This window comes from Propithecus coquereli, unplaced genomic scaffold, assembly GCF_000956105.1.
Source record: "Propithecus coquereli isolate 6110/MARCELLA unplaced genomic scaffold, Pcoq_1.0 Scaffold1, whole genome shotgun sequence".
In the NCBI taxonomy this organism is placed as follows: domain Eukaryota; kingdom Metazoa; phylum Chordata; class Mammalia; order Primates; family Indriidae; genus Propithecus; species Propithecus coquereli.
The window spans coordinates 8,489,292-8,504,661 of NW_012133857.1; the positions used below are offsets into that span (position 1 = coordinate 8,489,292).

Consider the following 15,370-nt stretch of genomic DNA (forward strand, 5'->3'; position numbering starts at 1 on the left):
AGATGAGTTATTTCTAACTAGGCTTCAAGAAATAATTCCTATATTATGCAAACTCTTCCAGAATAATAAAAGAGAAGAAAAATCTTCCAAAGTCATTTTGCACAGCCAGCAAAACATTAGCAAATTGAATCTACTTCTGAATTTAAAAAAAAAAAATCACCATAAACAAATAGATCTATTCCAGGACTACAAGGAAGTATCAATTATTAGGAAACTTTTGAACAAAATGAATTAGAAAAATAAAGAAATTTTAGAATAAAAGAATAAAACATTACCAACGGGTTTTAAAAAAACTTGACAGAATTTAGCAACCATTCCTAATAGGAACTCTAAGTATAATAATAATTGCTATAGCATGTACTATTTGCCAAGCACTGTTCTAAGCATGTCACACATATTAACTAATTTAATCCTCACAACCCTATGAGGTAGCTGCATTTTATAGATGGAGGAACTAAGATACAAGGAAGCTATTTGATTTGCACAGGGTCACACACCTAACCAAGATTTGAACCTAGGGTGCTGGGCACAAAATCTGTGCTCTTAACCACTACACTACACTGCTTCTTCTAAAATTAGGAATAGAAGGAAACTTCCTAAGTGCAACAGAATATTTATCAGAACCCCAAAACAAAGATTCAATGGTAAAATACTAAAAATATACCTTCCTGAGAGTTAGGAACAAGATATAGAGGGCCTATTATCCACTATTCAACATTTTTTGAAGTTCTTGCTAATGCACAACAGAGGTAGCATAGACTGAAAATTAAAAGACAAATGAATTGTTTATTATACGCCTAGAAAAGCTAGAAAGTGAAACTAAAAACTACGAAGTTAGCAACATAACAGGACACATATAAAAATTTTTTAAATTAAATCTCGTAACTAGGTATAACCAATAGAAATTGAGAAATGGCTTTCAAATGTAGCCAATTTTCCTCCATCCAAGAGCCTGAAGCTTTTTCAGGATATCAGCGCATTCACTTCTGCTGAGCACCTACACCAGACTGGTGTAGTAGGCTCATACAGTTATAAATAGTGCTGGTTCCCACCCTTTAGAGGCTTAGCATGGTATATGAACAGACAAGAACCATGAAGGTAAAACTACAGCATCCAACAAGCAGGGCAGTTCTACTGAAGATGTGCATAACCAGAAATGTCCAACTCAGGGTGGAGAGATGGACTCATGGGCTCATATAGGGTCAGGCTCTTCCCTGGGATCTGGGAGTTCCCAAGGTAAAACAATGAAAAAGAAAAAGTCCTACCTGCATATCTTCTAAAGAAAAATGGAAACAGCTTTTGGCTCTCTGAGCAGCACCATGGCGGTTGGCAAGAACAAGCACCTTACAAAAGGCGGCAAAAAGGGAGCCAAGAAGAAAGTGGTTGATCCATTTTCTAAGAAAGATTGGTATGATATGAAGGCACCTGCTATGTTCAATATAAGAAATATTGGGAAAACACTAGTCACCAGAACTCAAGGAACGAAAATTGCATCCGATGGCCTCAAGGGTCGTGTATTTGAAGTGAGCCTTGCTGATCTGCAAAATGATGAAGTTGCATTTAGAAAATTCAAGCTGATTACTGAAGATGTTCAGGGCAAAAACTGCCTGACTAATTTTCATGGCATGGACCTTACTCGTGACAAAATGTGTTCCATGGTTAAAAAATGGCAGACTATGATTGAAGCTCATGTTGATGTCAAGACTACCGATGGTTATTTGCTTCATCTGTTCTGTGTTGGTTTTACTAAAAAACACAACAATCAGATACGAAAGACCTCTTATGCTCAGCACCAACAGGTCTGCCAAATCCAGAAGAAGATGATGGAAATCATGACCAGAGAGGTGCAGACAAATGACTTGAAAGAAGTAGTCAATAAATTGATTCCGGACAGCATTGGAAAAGACATAGAAAAGGTTTGCCAATCTATTTATCCTCTCCATGATGTCTTTGTTAGAAAAGTAAAAATGCTGAAGAAGCCCAAGTTTGAATTGGGGAAACTCATGGAGCTTCATGGTGAAGGTAGTAGTTCTGGAAAAGCTACTGGTGACGAGACAGGCGCTAAAGTAGAACGAGCTGATGGATATGAACCACCAGTCCAAGAATCTGTTTAAAATTCAGACTTTTAATAATGACAAATAAAGAGTCCTATTTGTGGAAAAAAAAAAAAGAAAAATGGAAACAAACACCAATTAAAATGTATATTCACAAATGGCAAATTTTTAGTTGTGTCCTAGGGTCAGTAATATTTTTTAGGACCCAAATAAACATTCTTTCTAACCACGTCTGAGATGTCTCTCCCAGAATCACATCTAATTCTTACTTTTTTAAGCCTCAGCTCTTCCCCTTCTTCTACAATGAGACATATATCAAAACTCATGAAATCTCCCCTGCAGATTACGTCTGACATTGCCCTTCTAGCCTCCTCTTCCACCTTTGTCACACGGCTGATCCCGTCAGCCTGTTAAGAGGAAATTTGGGGGATGGAAAGAGAAGGAAGTGGACACCAGAGCAAAGGTCCCCCAGCACTGGGGCCCAGGTGCAAGGGTGAAAGGGAAAAGCTACAGTCTCACGACAGATGTATGACTGTAGGAAAGGAAATCCTCTCAGATTTTCTGTTTCTTGTGTCTTTGGGGAAGAAAGAGGGCCCAGAAGACATTTACAGTAATTAAGGGTACAAGTCTTTAATTAAGTCTTTAATCTTTAAATTAAGATAGTAGTTGTAGGTAGATAGAACTAGTTAATGAGGAAAACAGATTAGTGTGAATCTATCAGCTTTCCACAAATCTTATCACTGTGAATTTCAATCATTGAGGAATGCTTCTGGCTGGATTTTCAATCATCTGTACCAGCGGTCCCCAACCTTTCTGGCACCAGGGACAAATTTCATGGAAGACAATTTTTTCCCGCCAGGGTTGGGGGTTGTTGTGGGGGGGAAGGGGTCATGGTGCAGAGCTCAGGCAGTGATGTGCAGCCTGTTTCCTAACAGGCCATGGACTGGTATCGGGCTGTGGCTCAGGGGTTGAGGACTGCAGATCCATACCACAGCTCTGAAAGTCAAGTCTTCTTTGCACTAAATTAAGACTCTGTTATTCACCTGTTAATTTAGGAAGGAGGGTGCAATCAGAAAGTTCAGAACTAGAGTCAGCATACAAGGCAAAGTACATATCAGTGAGATATGACTGCCCAACCTAGTAACTAGAAACAAATACATTCATTCACACACACACAGATACACATAAACCCATTAACTTTTTGAGGCTGAAGTAACACTAGTAAGATTTCCCAGAATACATGTAGAAGATATCAATAAGGTTCTTGTATGTGATATTCTATAATGATATGCATGTCCATCTTTAGAAGCATATACTCTGGTTGGGGAGGGGCTGGAGATCATACATACTTTAAGAGTAATTCAATTTGAGAGCTGAGATTTAAAAAATTAATTTATTTAACTGGTATATACAAAGTATTATCTATATGCTGAAAGAATACATACTTGACCTCAAAGAGCCTACAATAAATTGGTATGAAAGTATACAGACACACATAATTTACAAGGCAATTAAACAACTGTTGGACATTGGAGCACCAGCTAATTCAAAAAATTGAAGTCAAATCAATAGAAGTTTAAGAAGAATAAAGGAGCATTTGAAGTTGTTCTTTCAAAGATAAGATGAAGGTTGTGAGCAACACAGATTAGCAAACAGGATAAAAAAAGTTTTTCTAGCTAGGTAACATAAATGATGAGAGGCTATAAACTTTAAAGAATAGATGGGGAGGGCTGTAGCCAAGAGGCAGGAAAGAATGAATCAGTCTTATAGAATGACTTTATGCAAACAAAATGGAGAAATTAAGGTATAATAGAAAAGATAATGTATCTGTGCTTGAGAAGCACACAGTCTGATTATAGAATGCATAACTAAGAAACGAGATAGACTATAGTTAAAATTAAAAAATAAAAGGAAACCTACAAGTAAATGAAATGTGTAGTCCTTACTTTCCTAATAGTGGGTAAGGATCACACTAAGTTACTCCCACTCTCCCACCTTAGTGACCCAAAGGAAATCAGGCAGGCAATGGTCCACACTGATTAGTGTTTCCAAGAGAAGACCACAGTGTGAGCATCTTCTTATAAAGAAAACTTAACTCAAAGGTCTTCACTCTCTGTCTCAGAGAACCATGCCTTAAGAAACTGACCGAGCCAGACCTGAGGGCTTCTCTCCAGTGTGAGTTCGCTGGTGGTGATTAAAAGTGGAGCGCTGACTAAAGGCTTTCCCACACTCGCTACATTCATAAGGTTTCTCTCCAGTGTGAACTCTCTGGTGCACAATAAGCTGTGAGCTGTCACTAAAGGCTTTCCCACAATCATTGCATTTATAGGGTTTTTCCCCAGTATGTGTTCTCTGATGTACCATAAGGCTGGAGCTATAACCGAAGACCTTTCCACACTCATTACATTCATAGGGTTTCTCACCAGTGTGAATTCTCTGATGTATAATAAGGTGTGAGTTTTGATTAAAGGACTTTCCACATTCATTGCACTTATAGGGCTTTTCACCTGTGTGAAGTCTCTGGTGCCGAATAAGACATTTACTCAAACTGAATGCCTTACCACACTCACTACATTCAAAAGGTTTTTCTCCAGTATGAATTCGCTCATGATCAACCAGTTGAGAATTCTGACTGAAGGCTTTCCCACATTCGCCACATTTGTATGGCTTTTCCCCAGTGTGGAGGCTCTGATGTCGAATAAGACATTTGCTCCGACTGAAGGCCTTGCCACATTCATTACACTCATAAGGCTTCTCCCCAGTGTGGATTCTCTGATGGTCTAGGAGATTTCTATTGGAACAGAAAGCTCTCCCACACTCATTACACTTGTAAGGTTTCTTACCACTGTGAAGGACCTGATGTCGCACAAGACTTTTACTCCGAATGAATGCCTCTCCACATTCATTGCATTCATAAGGTTTCTCCCCAGTATGAGTTCTCTGGTGGTCAATGAGTTGGCAACTCTGAGTGAAGGCTTTTGCACATTCATTACATTTATAAGGTTTCTCCCCATTATGGAGTCTTTGGTGTTGAATGAGATGGGAGCTATGACGATAGGTCTTTCCACACTTGCTACATTCATAGGGCTTTTCCCCCGTGTGTGTTCTGAGATGAACAATGAGCTGAGAGGTTTGCCTGAAGGTCTTACCACATTCATTACACACATAGGGTTTCTCTCCAGTGTGGATTCTCTGATGGCCAATAAGGTGTGAACTCCGACTGAAAGCTTTGCCACATTCATCACACTGATAGGATTTCTGTCCTTTTAGAGTTTGTTCATGTTCAGCAGGACTGAAGGACAGATTTGGTTGTTCCTCGAGTTCCTTATAGTCTTCACACTTGTCTTTTGTGGATTTTTTCTTATCCTCATCTGTTATTTCAAAAAAATCACTTTCTAGTCTGCTCCCTTCTTCATCTGAGGGTTGCCCTTCTAGCTTCTTGAAAGTATCTTCAGAGATGTCTCCAGCCTCTGGTCCCCCAGGAAAGAGTCCCCCTGGTGTCCTATCAGATGACTCTGATCCATTAGAAATTTCCTGTTTCAAAGTCAACTCTGAACTCTCCATCCTGTTCTCACCTGCTTTCAAAAGAAGGAAGAAAACAACTTTTACTCATTTCTTCTCTTGTTGAGGAAACACAATCATCAAGACCCCATGTACCATGGGTACATGTACCCATGTACCACATTATGATTAAGACATGAGATGAGAGATTTAAAACAAGAGTAAATGGGAAGTAGCTCAATTTCTTCTTAGGGATACAAAAATAAGGAAGGGGAAGATGGGCAGTGGATGACAGTGGGAAAAAGACTCCAAGACAGCCAGATTTTGAGCCATTACAGCCAAATTAGAAGGGACATCAGAAAGCAAGAGACCAGACTGTGAAGCACAGTGTGATCCTGCAGAAGTCACACTGGGGCAATGTGTCCTTAGTAAAATGATGAACTCTTAAGTTCTTTTCCAACCGTAACATTGTATGGTTCTACGGTTCTCAGAAAAAAATGCCGGGAGACAGAATGCTGGCAAATACCTCAAGTCAAATATAATAAAGAGGGAAGGAAAAGATGGGAGTTGACTACAGATGTATATTATGAGAGGATAATTAGGAAAGTATGCAAAAAGGAGAGATCTTGGAAGACAAGACATTGACAAGATTTAGAGAGGCTATGGGCTCAGAACTGCTGGGGATAGTGTTGAAGGGGACAGGAGAGCTCTAACAGTGGGGATGCCAATAATCCCAGAGCACTGAACTGGTATCCAGTTCTGTACTCCTACAAAAATTAACAGGGACATCAATAATTGAAATATGAATTAAAATATGTTTCTGGAATCTTGAATCTATAAAATATAAAGGAAACTCAGGTGAATATTTGCCTTGTATTTTGGAATTTTTGAATACAAAATCTAGGAGAAGGTAGAGTAATCATGGTCATAGGTAATCACCAAGACATTGGTTTCTTTCAGTCATGTTTTAATTAGGGCTACAGCCATCATGCTATTTAGCCTGCGGCAAGACAAAGATGTCTGGGTCAGGAGCCCAACCCTCCCCAGAGTTGGCTAGTGTCCTAAGCTTGTCAATCACAGGAACTTCCCTGACAAATAAACCTTCCAGGAAACTGCCCTGCCCTAGTTGTTGCAGAGAGGGATGCTCAGGCAACCACGTCTTGTGTAAGTGATTCTGAGCATTGCAGGGTGGCCCACAGGTGACTGGACCAGGGGCAGGCACTAGACCCAAGGGAAGCTTATCTGTAGGTTAGGTTAGGTGTTTTTTTTTGTTTTTTTTTTTTGAGACAGAATCTTGCTCTGTCACCCTGGGTAGAGTGTACTGGTGTCATCATGGCTCACTGTAACCTCAAACTCCTGTGTTCAAGCAATCCTCTTGCCTCAGCCTTCCAAGCAGCGGGGACTACAGATGCATGCCATGACACCCATCTAATTTTTCTATTTTAGTAGAGATAGGTCTTGCTCTTGCTTAGGCTGGTCTCAAATTCCTGAGCTCAAGCAATCCTCCTGCTTCGACCTCCCAGAGTGCTAGGATTACAGGCGTGAGCCACCACACCTGGCCTATAAGCTAGTTTTGAGCCTGTGCCGAGGCCTGGGTCAAAGCTCTGTCCAAACAGAGAGGATATTTAATGGATGTAGCAACCTGAATACCTCTCTAAGTAAATGTGGAATTTGAAGTAGGGAAAAATTTAGGTAATTACAAGTAGGAAGGAAGCTGAAATGATGCACAGAGAGTTGTCAAGCCATTAGGAGCCACAGCAAACAATAAATATGAGGGAACAATTAGGAAGGAGCTATGAGAGGGACAAAAGATTCAGAGTCAATTAAATGGGTAGAAGCAACAGGACAAGCAGAGAGAAAACTGATAAAATGCAAGTAGCTGCATTATATTCACTCCAGAACATGGGCATAAAAATTCATTTGCTTTTGCTACTCAGGCTCCCAGGCTGCCCTGGGTCAAGGCTCAGTCTCTACAAGTCCCTGTTTCCCACAGTGTGGTCTAGCTGATCAGTTTGTTCTGGGTTCCTATTCCTTGGAGCCTTACAACACAGAGATCCTTACTTACAAGAACTTGAGAGACTCTCCATTCCTTACAACTAAAAAACCCCAACTAAACCACCCTATGTCAATCAGTAATGAAGTAAAGAGAATGTTGACCCTTGTAAAGCTGAGTTATGGGTGCAGACAGGTTCACTATACTATTTACTCTAGTTTATCTATGTTTGGAAATTTTCCTAATGAAAAGGTAAAAAAGACAAAGAATATAGCAAAGAAAATGTACAGAATGCAGACTCTAAGTTACTGAGGAACAGAAGTATTACCCAATGAGGCCACACTGTGGTTATTTTCCAGCATCATGTTCCGGTAAAAGGCCAGACCTTTCCACTTCTTCTCAGTATAGTCCACAGATAGGTCCTCATACGCCGCAGTATCCTGGAATAACAAGCTGCTATTGCTCAGGAACATTCCCAATCTGAAGGGCAGAGTCATCAGGGCTACAGAGGGCACAGGGTACAGGCTCTTGCTGGGCAAAGGGGTGGGAGACAGGAGCTGGGACGACAATTCCAAAAGGACAAGTCCAGGGCAAGACAGAGTCCATTAACTCAGCAGTAGGTACCCAGCCCCAGGGGGAAGCAATTAGGCAGAAGAGCCACAGGAACAGTCTCAGAAGGGACAGAGTCCTGGAGGTGAGAGCTCTAGCCATTCTTGGGCCACAGACATGGGAACTTGGGAAAAACAGAAAGAACGAAGCTCACCTGGGGCATCACCATCTGAAGCACAGTTGCCTCTGCTTGTTCTCCTGAGTTCCCAGCTTGGGGAAGGGCAGGAACTGGGGAAGCAAGTTGAGCTGAGAGAGGAAAGAAAGCTATGAGTAGGACAAACCCCGCCCTTGGCTTCCATAAGATCTATGTTCTCAATGGGTGGATTCAAGAGAACCAGGCAGCTACACACACACTGACTCTTACCCTCTTCCTTAAGGCATTATCCCAAGTTGCTATGAATTTTCCCTGGAGGGCACACAGTAGAAGGTCCCTGTTCAAACTGAGAACTCAGTGTTCCTCCAGCCTGCACTCTCTTCAACCTCTCTGAAGGGAGCTCTTCTTCTGGGCACATTCTTTGTCCCACGGCTTCCCTAACACCAGCCATGCCCGATTTTCCCCTCCCAATTCTGGTTCCTCATGCCCTGGGTCCTCTTCCTGCTCCTTCCCTCTCATTACGGACACTCCCTGGAGCTCAGGCCCCAGTGCTTCCTTTTTCTCTCTGTCAGCGATCTCACTGACCCTCATCGCTTTAACAATGCTCTCACAGTTCTCACTTCTCTCCTAGACCTGTACCACACGCTTCCAGTTGTCCATGGGACATTCCACTTGGGTGTCCTGTAGCACCTTAAGTTCAGAGTCCAAAATGCATGTTCTCACCACCTTCCTTTCTGGATTTCCCAAGTTCTGTCAAAGATTCCATTATTACCCAAAACATTCTAATTTCCCTTCCTCTTCTTTCAAATCCAAGTCCCACGGATTCTTCCATGATGTTTCTCACATCTATCCTACTCCACTAGCCTTGTACGGAGGTTCCCTCTCATTCAATCCACAATGCTCACGTGTGCCAGAGTAATCCTCCTAAAATACATCATCCTCTGCCCCCCAAAATCCTCCTGGCCTCAACCTCAAGGTCCTGTACAAGTAAGGCCCAGGTTCCCAAATATAGCCCTTCCTGACTCTACTCCAATGACACCTAAGGAACCTCCAGCTTAGAGTCTTTGCTTATATCCTTTCCTAATGGCATGCCTTCTACTTTTCTTTCCCCTTCAAAATCCAGCCCCATTTTTCACTGCTGAAGCCACTGCTACCTCCTTTGTGAAGCATCCCCTACCAGTTCCAGTCCACTATGGTCCTGTTTTTTTATCCAAAGACTACCTTTTTTAAAGCCCACATTGCTCATTTGTGACAGGATCAAATGCCTAAGGACAGATATCATTCATATGTGTCTTATGAGGTTGCCTCTTCTTTTTTTTTTTTTTTTAGACAGAGTCTCACTCTGTTGCCCGGGCTAGAGTGAGTGCCATGGTGTCATCCTACCTCACAGCAACCTCAAACTCCTGAGCTCAAGCAACTTACTGCCTCAGCCTCCTGAGTAGCTGGGACTACAGACATGCGCCACCATGCCCGGCTAATTTTTTCTATATATTTTTAGTTGTCCGATTAATTTCTTTCTATTTTTAGTAGAGACGGGGTCTCGCTCTTGCTCAGGCTAGTCTCGAACTCCTGAGCTCAAATGATCCACCAGCCTCGGCCTCCCAGAGTGCTAGGATTACAGGTGTAAGCGACTGTGCCCGGCCAGGTTGCCTTTTCTTACATTTATGACTGACTCTACCACCTAGATAACAAGCTCTTTGAAAGCAGTGACAATGTACTATATCTCTCTGGTCTCCAACACTGCCTTTCCTATGACACGCGCTTGACAAAAACTTCCTAAATTCATGAATGACTGGAGAATAAGCAAAAGGAACAGACAAGGTCACTGGGAAGGAAGACAGATGGCAGGGAAATGAGGAATCCCAACAGGGAGGGATATGGGCAGAAATGAAGGAAAGGAGACTTCAGAGGAGACAAAGGAGGCATGACTTGAGGTCAGAGCTGGGGAGATGAGTACCAAAGTGCCCACTGGGGAGGCGGTGTGCCTCTGGGTCATGAAGAGGCTTCAAGCAGGCTCCAGGGACTGAGCCCCCACTGAGCAGTGAGGTAGGAGGAGATTCCTTTGTTGCACCCAGAGCTGTTGTCTCCTCCAAATGCATTTCCTGTTCCTGTGCCAGGGTTGAAACCTAGAGACAAGGAAATATAATTGGATTCAAAACAGCATTCTTGTAGATACTGACCCCGAACCTCTAAGTAGTTCCCTACAGAAAAAAAGCCAAGGAAAAGAAGAGCCAGTGTCCTTCCCACCCCACCAGTACAGCATACTGGGGAAAAGTGTGTCAAAGCAGAATCTAACGCCTGCAATCCTACTCATCATCCCTCTGTTGACCCTCATGGTGGCAGCTTGAGGACTAGATGCTATAACCATTTCCACTGTGTTAAATCTTCAGACACAAATTTCCTTATGAAGAACCATCCAGAAAAGGGAGCCAGGAGGGTAATTCTGTACATTCTCTCAGAGTAACTCATTACATTTTCTATATAGCATGTACTGATCTTTACATTATTTATGTCTTTATTATTTATTATTCTCCACTGAAATATGTTTTTTGAGGGTAAAAACTTGGTCTTAATCACAAGTTCCAAAACAATACTTAGCCCAACACTGATGTACAATTAATATTTGCTGACTGACTTCTTCTTGACATTTTGCTAAGAGATTTTAGGTTTATCTATAAACTCGGTTTTCAATATTTACTACCTCTCCCCAATAATTTATATTTAAAAAGTCAAATAAGATCAGACAACATTAACCTTTAGAGATCTTGAGAATACCTCAGAGCACAGACATTATATTTCTAACCCTTGCTTACTGTCATCAAACCAGCTCCTCATAATCTCATGGTTACTGTTTTTAACAGCACTTGGAGCAGAAAACCTAAAACATTATCTAAATAAAGCATGTTTATAAGCTCACTCTGGCACGTACATAGCACACCATGAGGTGAAAATAACTTCTCCTTCAATAAACCATGCTGGATTTGCTCTATTGGGTTACATCTGCTGAGATGTTATGACACTGTCTTCTTTAAGATGTATATCAGCAGCATAGTGGCAGGAGGCTCCCTGGGGTCTGTGGTTCCCAGGCTCTCCACTGAACAGTTCTTATATATGGGAGTCACAGCTCTTCAGTGCAGGAGCTATGGGTATTGGCAGAAGATAGAACTTAACTGCATTGTGATAACACAACTTTATAATTCATTGACAATTAAATCCTGGTACAGTTCTTGTTCATTATTTAGGACTCAGACTCACAGGTTTTCTTTCCTTGAAGGCATGAGAACCTCATTCTAATTCTTATTTTAAAATGGCATTCCACAACAAGACAATAGAGAAAAGCTAGTGGCTTAGAACCTAGGGAGCTGGCCTGGTCCTCACACTTAGCAGTAATCAGCAATAACCACACTTGAGCTAAATCTTGTGAACAAGGGAATGCTTACTAGATGTGTCATCTTGGACAAGCTAATTAATCTCTTTGTGCTCACTTTACTTATTAAATGGAGATAATGATGACTGTATTGCTTATTTTATAAGCCTGGTGGGAGCTGAAATAAGATAAAGGATATAAAAGCATTTTGCAAGTTGTACAATTCTCCAGCCCGGCAAGGATCATTCCACAACCCTTTCCCAGCCCCAGTCTGGACACATGCCCATGCTCTTCCTGCAGCAATAAAGTGGCTTGCTCCTAATAAGCAGAATGACTTCGACTTGCCTGGATCCTCCTTAATCTCCTTCTGGCAAACTGCCACCGAAAAGCTTCTTTAGCCATTCTATAAACATTTTCTGAACCCCTCCTATGAAAGACAGGCTTGCCCACAGTAGTGGCAGAGTAAGAAATGGAGTATAAAGACCCCACTCCTAGGCTGGAGACATTAATGTTCAGCTGCCTTGCCTGTCAACTGTCAGTCACTCTCTTGGGTGGTGACTTTACAGTCACCTCTTTCTGAGGCTACCTGGATAAAACACTGAGTTTGAATGGAGGGAGCATTCACTTCTGCTTAAACAAAACCAGAAAGGAAAAAGGGAAATTTTCCTTCCACCCTCTCTAAATGGTACTCTAAATACATGGTCAGCTACTTGTCATTGCCATGGCTGGTCCAACTGCTCTCCGGGCCCTGGTGATGGCTGATTTATTCATGTGCGCTTACTAGTTTACACAAAGAAAATGATGACTGACAATGGATTTGATAATGACAAATGTGCATTGGCTGGTACTCTTGGAAAAACGTCTAGCCCCGGGACCCTGATCAACTGGAACTGATTCCCTAATGATAGATACGTAATCATTTTTAAAAAAGAACTGAATAAAATAACATGCTGGATATTTGAGAAATTTTATATACTGGTTTTCCCTGATAACATGCAAAGCGGCAAAACAGAGGGGACTCTAATCTACTTTGCTCAGGTTACAGGGGAATAATTTGAGACTCATTAGGAGGAACCAACTTATCCACAGTATAAGGGTCTTTTGATGTGTCAACTTGGTACTAATCAAACATGAATCCAGGGGTTGCTATGAAATATTTTGTAGATGTGCTTAAAGTCCTTATCAGTCTACTTTAAGAAAAAGAATTATCCTAGATAATGGATGGATGAGTGGGCCTGACGCTATCTGTTGCAAAGCTTTAAAAGCAGAGCTGAAGGTTCCATGAAGAAATTTCACCCGTGCACTGCAACTTCAGCTTGTGCCAGAGTTCCAGCCTGCCCTTCCTGCTGAAGGCCTTATGGATTTCACACCTGCCTAGCCAGCCCCATAATCACATAAGCCACTTTCTAGTAATATATCTTTTTACACACACACCCCTCTCTCTCCTACTGGTTCTGCTTCTCTGGCTGAACCTGACTGAAACACATGATCACAGAGTTCATTAGCTTTGTGGTCCTAGAAGCCAGGCATTCCAATATATCATCATACGGCTAATTCTTTCCAACTTTTCCCCTAATTTGAGTTACCCTGGCTTTAAATTTGAGAGAAGCCCAGAAAATAGGGAAAAAAAGGCCCCAGTTGGGTTTGGAGAGCTAGCAAAAGGAACAAATGGTTATATGGTGCAAAAATGTCAATTCTCATAAGGAACCTAAGAGGCAGAAAGGAGAAAGTTGATTCTGAGAAGTCCAAGGAAGTGAGCAATGAGAACTTCTCAAACGAAGGCCCATGTTATCAGCATAACTTAAAGGACCATGTCCCCCACCTCCCCCAGTCCCTGTTCTAACCAGCATGCAGATTCCCTGCCTGACAGGAGTGTTGTGTGGATCTCCAGGCTGAAGCTAGGCCCACAAACATAGTATTTCACAAAGTGATTCACGAGCTTAGCTGGGATTTGCATTTTTGTTTATGGCTTAGAACACAAAACTATTTCCCCTCTATCCATGGAAAAAGTTCTATGGGCGAATCGGCCTAGAGCCTGGGGAATGGAGAATGCCTACTCTCAAGCACTAGAGAATGGTTCTAGATGCCATTCTAGACTCAACTGCTCACCTCTCCTGATCCATTAAGGTGTCTCTGGAAATCCTCCACCACAGCCACAGCCTCCTCGCCACTCTCGGGATGATGGAGCTGTACCCAGGTCCGGAGTTCCCCAGGCAGGATGCTCAGGAACTGCTCCAGCACAAGCAGCTCCAGGATCTGCTCCTTGGTGTGTACCTCTGGCATCAGCCACCAGCGGCAGAGCTCCCGGAGCCGGCTCAGAGCTTCCTGCGGCCCAGACATCTCGTGGTAACATAACTGCCTAAAGTGCAGCCGGAAGATTTCACAGACAGGAGGGTGGTTCTTTTGGAGACTGCAGCCCTGCCCCCAGGTCTGGCTTTCTGGCTCCTGCTTCATAGTCAGGCGCCCCTCCTGCTTCTGGAAAACAGCACTCCTGGGGATGAGGCCTACAGTTCCCCTGCCTTCAGTGGTCATTGTGACCCCAATGAGAAGTTTGTTCCAGCCGTAGTTGGTCTGCTTAAAATGACGGTCTGTAGTTCAGGTCTGAGAAGCTGTTCCTCAGGGTTGGGGAAAGGGGTGATGGGAGTGACACCTATAGAAACAAGAGAGAAATTAGAATCCCTGAAGTGTTCAGCTCCAGGCTGATGACAGATCCTCCACTGAGTTAAAAAGGAAAACTCCAGGGAAAAAAGAACACAAGCTGGGCAGTCTACGCATCTCTCCAAGTGACTTCCCTTCTTAAAATTTCAGTGGCTCCTATCACCTACAGGATAAAACCCAAATGTCTATGGTCCCTTGGCCAGATCCAAACTTCACAGAACAAATCCCTTTATTAAAAGGATTTGATCTGTAAAATTTGGGTTCAGTCAAACGGCCATACTCAAGGATCCAGAAGGCCACATGTGGCCCCAAGGCTGCAGGTTCCCTACCCCTGGTCTATGCCTAGCATTCACAGCCCTTCGCAACCCTGCCTTAGATCGCTGATCCAGTCATATCCCCTACCACTCTCCCCAAGTACCCAGGTTAGAAATACAGCAATGGTCTCCAATGTGGGATATGCAACATATCACAAAGGGAGCAAAAGGAAATATCAACTTGTTATTTAATGCCTATTGAATGTATGTTTTATAGAGTGCATTAACATTTGTATGTAGTACACATCTTTAACTTGCAAATAAACCTATGTAGGGAGTGCACGATCAAAATTCTTCTACTGATAAAGATGCACAATAAAGTTTGGAACTAAAGCTCTAAAGACATAGCCAGAAGCCACATGTACTCTTTCCCTGTTTGGATTTTTTTTCTTCCTTTCCATTTCTGACAAACTCATCTGCCAAGACCCAGAACAAATGCCATTTTCTCTTGAAGCCTTTCCTGATCGCTCCAGCAGGAAGAGGGCTGGTAGCTTCCCTTTCTGTTCCTCTCACTATAACTCTGTATTTTAACTGGCTTATGCACAACTCACCACTCTCACCCTCCAGACTGCTGGACAGCCACTAAAGGAAAGGAACCAGATGGAGTAAGAAAATGCCAGACCTTTTTCTACTCAATGCACCTCCCCTAAAAAGACTTCCTGAGCTCTCTAGGCTCAACTGTCGCTATTAAGTCAGTGTTCCCACAGTACCTTTTTCATTCAGACTTCTGTTAGAGCACTTCTCACACTGTAATTGTTTGTGGTTTAAAGTACGACTGTC

The 15,370-nt window shown here is 42.4% G+C and overlaps 2 protein-coding genes across 3 annotated transcripts; one reads left to right on the forward strand and one right to left on the reverse strand.

Annotated features, from left to right (window-relative positions):
- The first annotated feature begins 1,287 nt into the window (after nt 1-1,287).
- LOC105822269 (40S ribosomal protein S3a) lies at nt 1,288-2,169 on the forward strand. The gene has a single exon (XM_012659255.1). It carries the CDS (start codon nt 1,320-1,322, stop codon nt 2,112-2,114), a length of 795 nt encoding a protein of 264 aa, XP_012514709.1. The 5' UTR covers nt 1,288-1,319; the 3' UTR covers nt 2,115-2,169.
- A 2,018-nt stretch (nt 2,170-4,187) lies between these two features.
- ZKSCAN7 (zinc finger with KRAB and SCAN domains 7) lies at nt 4,188-14,201 on the reverse strand. Of its 2 annotated transcripts, none has more exons than XM_012659055.1 (5): nt 13,728-14,201; nt 10,209-10,377; nt 8,312-8,403; nt 7,877-7,988; nt 4,188-5,629 (listed from the first exon to the last, which is right to left on the reverse strand). In XM_012659055.1, exons 1-5 carry the CDS (start codon nt 14,148-14,150, stop codon nt 4,188-4,190), a joined length of 2,238 nt encoding a protein of 745 aa, XP_012514509.1. In that variant the 5' UTR covers nt 14,151-14,201. The 2 variants fall into 2 exon arrangements, with proteins under 2 accessions (XP_012514509.1, XP_012514437.1); XM_012658983.1 differs by having other exon boundaries at nt 4,188-5,632.
- Nucleotides 14,202-15,370: the final 1,169 nt, after the last annotated feature.